The following is a 7,903-nucleotide window of genomic DNA, read 5'->3' on the forward strand; positions in this document are numbered from 1 at the left end:
CTGATTTATGTTTGGACAGTTTTTGTCCTGTTGAGCTCTCTGAATTACACTCATGCACACTCTGACACAGAGTGTGCACGGATCTCTCTAGAGGGAACTATTTGAACTGAGCAATTTTATCTGAACTCTGCAGTGTCTCTGTGAGTTGTCTCTGGACATGCTCACTGCCCATGCATCCCCCTGCCCCCCACCCTGTAGAATGTCGGTGTCATTGTGCTTGTTGTGCGAGATTTTTTTTCCATTGTTATGCTGTTAATCTTCAGCCAAAGATTAAGAACATGTTAGGATTTTTTTTTTTTTTTGTCTCGTGTCGTTTTTCAGCACTTTTTATTGTCTGTCCAAACAGGTCTCACTTGGAAATGAGTCTTCGAGGCTCAGTGTGACTTATCTGTTTAAATAATGGTTGCATGAATGAATTTGCATCGCATGTGGTGCACAAGGTGGAACGAAATTGTGTACACAGGGTCCCAGTTACATTCAACAAAAGTAAAAATTGTAAAATCAAAACAGTAATAAAATCTAATATATGAACTAATACACTAAACTAAGAATATGATAAACACTTAAACACAATAAATAAACACAATAAATGTGTATGTGTTCATTGTTTAAATGAATATTCTTGCACAAAATTGGTTTTAATCAATTGTAAAAAGAATCACTTTAAATCCAGGTTTTTTTTGCTTGAATCTAAGAATTTCAAAATTTGGAACTGAGTTGTGCATTATTCAAAGATTTACATCCCTATTGATTTGTTTTGACATAATGATCAAACTGGCCAAAGTTATTCTCAACATTATATTAATTATGTAAAAACATTTATATTATACACTATCATTTTCAATGAAACGCCATTTAAATATGTGATAGAGTTGACATTGCTTCGCTCTAATCTACTTTATTCCTTCATAATTGGTTTTAGAGGTTATTGCTCTCTCTGTGGCTTGAGATAATCTGGACATCATTTATAAGTGTCTCTACTTGTGTGTCTGTGTTCATACTTTCATAATCCCATTCCAGTTGTCTCCAGTGGATACCCGAAACAGCGTAAGGAAGGCCATCCCAAAGTTCTCAAACGTTGCGTGACGACTCAGACCTTCACACGGATTGTTCTCGTTGCACTCTGATCAACAGACACATGTATGCAGACATTATTTACCCATCAGGACATGAAAATAAAAACATTAAAACTACCCAGAGAAGCAACGGAGACTAGAATTGATTGGCAGAAAGTGGCTGCTGTTTAAGTGTTGTTGAAAAATGGCACGCTGGGTGACAGTTTCATTAAATGGCAGACAAATAAATGGAGGCATTTTCTCGTGGAAAAGATGTTTCATTCTTCTCCCAAATGGATAAGGTGAGTGTTTGGTTTCAAAAACTGGTTCTACTTTATTGATTTGTTTGGGTAAGGCTAGACTGTGACTGACTGAGATTTATGGATGGTTCTTTCAATCACACTGACATGAAGATTCTTCAAACATTAAAAACATAAATACAATACTTTCTTAGCTTGAAACTGCTAGTGTCCCATTTAGAACTTTCAATTGGCTTAAAAAAAAAAAAAAAAAAAAAACGCTGCTAAGTGTTACATCCCTCAGGACAAGAGCAAAAGAAATGCAAAAATAATGGACATGGAAAGTCTTCCGATCAGTTTTGACAAGAAGAAGTCCTCAGAAGGCAGCAAACCAAATCAATCCGGAACATAGCTGAGCTGCTTCAGACCCCGGGGTCACACGAACTGGTGGCTGAATAAAATGGAGACACTCCTTTGAGTATAATAAACCTTGTATCTCTCCGTATCAGCGACCAGGAGAGAAACGGAGAGGCTCTAACAACGCCACACTTCTGCTAAGAGGAATAAAGCAGCTTTACATAATGGGAAAATGGAATCAGCTTTGCTCAAATAGTTCTGGTGTGTCTCTGGCAAACACGGAAAAACCGTTCTAACATAAACCTAGAGATTTTTGTCTTCATCAGTAATTCCTCTGACAGGAAGAAAAAGACACTCCTCTCTGTTCCTGTCTGACTCACTGCAGAGTGGCATGAGGATATTGGAGGGAATGATGATTCATCTGGGTGTAGATCAAAATAGATTAATAATTAAATTTAGTTTTGGACTCGATATGAAGCAGCTTGGGTATCTGTTATGATTAAATTTCCAATTTTAGTATTTTTTTCTTATATAAGACCATTCCTTGTGACTTCACCTTATCTGCTCACTCCTCTGCAGACAGATCAGAGATTAGACTCCAACTGATACAAAGTATTTCTACACCAAATGTCAGCTTTAAAATCTTTCTCTTTACTCAAATATGTGGCAAACAGACAAAAGCAAAACAATAATAACTGTTTTCAACTTTCAGGCTTGTAACTAATATTTTTTTAAGGACTGTTATGCGCATGTGTGTCCGTTACCAAAGTTTTCCATGAACTAGATCATGGGTCTGCAACCTGTGGCTCTAGGGCCACTTGCAGCTCATTGGTCCCACTGCTGCAGCTTCAGGTCTGTCTGGACGGATTCTTCCACGAAAAGAATCCGTCCAGAGGATCTGACTTAACTTTGTTAGATTTCTGGACCTGGATTATTGAGCATGCATCAAGCTAGTATTAGAAGATCAATGTTCCTCTAAAATGTGAATCATTAAACTGATGCAAGGAGCGACGCCTTATTAGATTTAACTTCTTCATTTATTTGACTTTTAGCCTCACAGTGGATCTTTCTCTCAAATCCATCAGAAATTCTTTGGAATACTTTTAGGATAAGTCGCTTGGAAGAAATAAGGTGAATCAGTTCGATAATAAGAATTACAAACAAACAAAAAATAACTAGTTGAAGTCAAATTAAATAAATGTTTTTTTTGTTTTAGTTTAAAATTGCAATAAATAATAGTTACAAATGCACTAAATTACCTTTACATGTATGCTTTATTACATCAAAGTAAGGTACTACTAAATTCAGTAGTAGTCAGTTAGTTTAGTAGTATTTTAAATAGATAAACATCTTATCTAAAAATGATGCAGAAAACCTGGTTCATGCATTTGTCACGTCTAGACTGGACTATTGCAACGGTTTATTATCTGGGTGTCCAAATACTTCTTTAAAAAGTTTTCATTTAATCCAAAATGCTGCTGCCAGAGTCTTAACTGGAGTTACTGGGAGGGATCACATATCTCCAGTTTCATCTTCTCTCCACTGGTTCCCTGTCAAATCCAGAATTTAATTCAAAATCTTACTTCTAACCTACAAAGTGCTCAACAACCTAGCTCCAGCTTATATTCAAGATCTTATTGTTCCATATTTTCCTAACAGAGCACTTCACTCTCAGACTGCAGGTTTACTCGCAGTTCCTAGAGTTTCCAAAAGCAGAATGGGAGGAAGATCTTTCAGTTCTCAGGCTCCTCTCTTGTGGAACCAATTTCCAGATTTTGTCCATGAAGCTGACACATTGTCCAGTTTTAAGACTGGGATGAAGACTTTCCTTTTTGCTAAATCCTATAGTTAGGGTTGGTTTGTTATGCTGCTATAGGCTTAGACTATTAGAGGACAAATTGACCTCATTTACTTAAACGATTTGTTAAAAATGAACAGTTTTCATTTTATACTATTTCTAACATGTGATTCTTGACGTGCCATTGTGTATCTGTTCCTCCTTCCTGTTCCTCTCAAACCCAGCCGATCAAAGCTTGTCCTGAGCCTGGTTCTGTTAACGTTTTTTTCCTCATGAGGGAGTTTTTCCTTTCTACTGTCGCCTTCGTGCTTGTTCAAAATGAGAGTTCTGTGATGGAGTTAAATTCAAAGCAGTCTGCTCCTCAGATAAATAATGTTAACTTGTTATTTTTATATATGAATGCTTCTGTTCAGTGCCCTGAGACGACTTCTGTTGTGACTTGGCGCTCTATAAATAAACTGAATTGTATTGAATTGAATTGAAATAAGTTGCAGATTACTCCACTCCACACATTTTAAAGGAACTCAGAATACGCCATTTGGAGTCGAGAGCTAACTGACCCTAAAAATCACAAAACTAGCTGTAACTCAATCAATGTTAAATATATAAGCATAAAATTATCTATGACCAGTATGAAGCAATAGGCTTATAAGCATAATCACACAAATGTGATATTTCCTCAGTTACAAAAGGTGGTTGATGTGATTGAATGGTGGATAAACAGGGAGACAGACAAAGGTCAGAGTGAGGATTCAACACAAACTGTTCACATAAGATCATTGTTGTAACTGCGGCAGTAACAATATTCAAAAATTCATTTTTGCTGATGCAAGTAAAGCACTCTAGATAAGTGTGTGTGTGTGTGTGTTTCTAATAAAAGTGTTACTGACCCAGTTTGCCAAAGAGCTCCACTCCCAGAGCAGCATAGATGAAGAAGAGCAGCATGAAGAGGAGGCCGAGATTTCCCACCTGGAAGCAAGAACATGTGCTGGATACTCTGTGCAACAACATTTGTTTGTTTCTCCTGGGTTAAAGCTCGGGGGAAAGAGGGATTATAACTGATATCATTATTTTATTGTAATCATTCCATTTTACACGTATTTAACTTCACGTTATAGAAAAATTGAACTTAGACAAGTTTTACCTGTAAGTTGTGTCTGCTGTCTAAGGTAAATAAACTAAGACCTGCTAAAAATTGAATTATAACAAACAACTTTGATTAAAGAAACTAGCAGTTGTTTTCAAAGTTTCAGTGTTGAGCTTTATTTCCAAAAAGCAGGATAGGACGTAAACTGTTTGTAAGAAAAACAAAAAACAACTGAAAACGGCAAAGACAAATACACTTTAAACTTCATAAATTTAGTAAAGATATATGTATTCCACATTTTTCTGTTCAGTGAAAAATCATTTTAAGAATAAATACACTGTGAAAGTGCTACGCTTGACTCATTTATAGCAGTCTTGGTTTGTCGTTAAAAATAAATCTTACGCTCAGATTAATCTCAGTCCTCAAAGGCACAACTATTTGTGTAATGTAAATGATTTTTCTTTGTTTATAAAAACTTTCTACCAAGATGACAGACAAGAGTACATATTTAGAAAAATGCTGAAATACCTATGTCACATCATTAGGTGGTGGTAACATCCACAATAATGAAATTTCAAAAGAGAGCAAGAGCATTCTGAGCATGACCAGTGTTGCCAGGTGTATGACAAATAACGCATTTTTGTTTTATTTTTTTTATTATTTATTAACCTTTATTTAACCGGGCAAATCCCACTGAGATCACAAATCTCTTTTCCAAGGGAGGCCTGGACCTGAAGGCAGCCTAACATGCATGTTTTTGGTTTGTGGGAGGAAACCGGAGTACCTGGAAAAAACTCACACAAGCATGACAAAAACGTGTAAACTCCACACAGAGAGACACCAGGTCTAACCAGGGATTGAACCCTAGATATTCTTGCTGTGAGGCAACAGTGCTAACCACTGAGCCGTCGTGCTGCCTATGAGGGCCTATGATTTATGATAGTTTTAGGCTCTATTATATGATATACAATAAATAAATAAAATCAAAAGCCCAAATATGTGATAGTTGTGGCATTTCCATGTACTAAAATAACTTTGTATTTATGTGAACACCCATATATCAGATTCAATCGACTAAACTGCATGCTAGCCAGGCACTAAGCTCTCCTCCCAATCACAACACCACATTTTTGTCTGTTGACAGAGAAAGTGACCCCCCCCCCACCACCACCACCACCACCATCACCACCACCATGACTAAGGGCACCCACTCTACACCCAAACAATAGTTGGGATGAAAATGTGATGATTTTAAAAATAACAGTACAACATTTTGTTATTTCATATCTGGCAACCCTGATGTAGATCTCGCTTTTACCACAGTTACGATTTTCTTTTAGCTGATGAATTTATTAGTAAACGGTTGAAGTGTAATAAGAAGAGTGTCAGTATAAAGTAAGACAGATTAAGGTAAAAATGGCTCCTTTAGTTGGAGGAAGAAGTATTTTGATTATATGACAATAAAAAGGCTAGTTTTACTGTACAGATTAAAGGTTAAACTCAGTTTTAAAGTCTAAAATTTACCACTGGCATTCATTTTATAAGTTAGTTATTCAGTAATAATTACAAAACAGTTATGTTTGTTTAGGAATTGTGTTTTAGGTGGTGGACAAAATGTTTCATTTAAAATAAGGTGGCATAAAACATAAATTTATGTTCATAAAAATATTAATGTATCATAAATAGCAAACACAAATTTGACAATTATGTAGACACCCAACTGGTTTTAATACTTACAGGTGATTGGATGAAAGTGCCCAAGGTGTCTGTTCAATATTTTATTAAACAATAATTCATCTTAATAGCTGGACATGGGCACCAGTGACCTCCCGTGACTCAAAATGGAAGAAGCGGGTAAAGATGATGGATGGATGGATGGAATAATTCATCTTTGCCTTATTTCATGCAGCTTTATTTTAAAAGTAGCCAAACATTAAGTCGGTAAAGAAAAAAGTGTGAGGTTAACTGATGCAGTTTGGTCTCTTTTCCCTCCCATAAAAAACACAAGCAAAGAAAAAAGACATGCACAAGTTTCTTCTTTCTTAAGATTAATATTCTACAAACAACACTTTGAAAATGGCTTAAGATATGATTAAGATTCAAAGCTTGAATAAATAATGGCATGCTGAGGAGGTAAGTTAATCATTTTAATCAGCTGTGCTGGAGGAGGGGAGAATCTAAAACATGCAGGATAGTCAGCCCAGAACACCAAGTCTGTGGAACTCTGCTGCAAGATTCATTAAAATATAAGATTCACATTATTTCATCTGTTTCGATTTTTAGTAGTTTGTTCAAACAGTAATTATACAAAAACATACAAGTTGGGCTGATTGGTAACTCTAAATTGTCCTTAGGAGTGAGTGAGAGAGAGAATGGTTGTTTGGCTCTGTGTCATGTGATGGACTTGGACCTGTTCAAAATGTCCTCCGCCTCTCGCACAATGACCGCTGGACATGGGCACCAGTGACACCCCCCCCCCCCCCCCCCCGTGATCCAAAAGAAAGAAGCAGGTAAAGATCATGATGGATGGATGGATTAGTGTATTTTTAACAGGAATATGTTTAGTAAAAACTTCCAGTTTCTTAGTAAACTCTGTTAATTTGGATGAATAACGAGACAGGAAGTGTTTTTGTGTTTAAGACCTTATCGTCTGTGTTTACCTGCGGCAGCGCTTGCATGACGGTATCCAGCAGAGCTCTCATTCCTTTTGCCATCTTCAGAAGTTTCAGCACTGTGGAGGAAAAAAAAAAAGAATAAAGCTCACATCATATTTTTAGTGAGCTGAGTTTCTGCAGAATTTAAATTGAGACTTGAGTGATGGTTAGAATTTAATTTATTTCAGGGAACAGATGCTAAAGTCAGATTTAGACATAGGTTTACTTAGTTTGTGTGTGTGTGTGGGGGGTGGGGGTTACCTCTTGCTATTCTGAGTACTCTCATGATTCTGATGATGGTGGGATTTATTGGCAATGCTGCTTTCATTTTCAGCTCCTCCAGAGTGATGCCCATTATGGACAATGCAACGATGGCAACATCCAGCTGATTCCATCTAAAGTGCAAAGTAAAATGAGTTATTTGAGGTACATAAAATAGAACAAATAGTATTTAGCAATACATAAAGTGATGGGATATTTTTTACTTTCATTTTTTGTGATTGCTAGCATTTATTCAAGTGCCTAACAACACTATCACCTCAACACTGGTAAATAAACACACATTTTCTATTTCTTTAAATGTTCACAAAAATCAAAACAATTTCTTCAACTTTGGAGGTGAAATGTATGTCACATTTATATCTCATAAGATGTAACATTCCACTTTATATATATATATATATATATATATATATATATATATATATATATAT

The 7,903-nt window shown here is 36.1% G+C and overlaps 1 protein-coding gene across 1 annotated transcript in view; it reads right to left on the bottom strand.

The window, feature by feature from the left end:
• Positions 1–7,903, bottom strand: part of cacna1ha (calcium channel, voltage-dependent, T type, alpha 1H subunit a) — a 163,760-nt gene that overhangs the window by 3,536 nt on the left and 152,321 nt on the right. Inside the window, exons 26-29 of the mRNA XM_037688512.1 lie at positions 7,452–7,585; positions 7,197–7,267; positions 4,340–4,418; positions 1,002–1,123 (exon numbers count right to left, since the gene is read on the bottom strand). Coding sequence (XP_037544440.1) covers positions 1,002–1,123; positions 4,340–4,418; positions 7,197–7,267; positions 7,452–7,585 — 406 coding nt within the window. The remainder of the gene's footprint in view (positions 1–1,001; positions 1,124–4,339; positions 4,419–7,196; positions 7,268–7,451; positions 7,586–7,903) is intronic.

Source organism: Nematolebias whitei, chromosome 15 (assembly GCF_014905685.2).
Source record: "Nematolebias whitei isolate Nwh7 chromosome 15, NemWhi1, whole genome shotgun sequence".
Classification (NCBI taxonomy): Eukaryota; Metazoa; Chordata; class Actinopteri; order Cyprinodontiformes; family Rivulidae; genus Nematolebias; species Nematolebias whitei.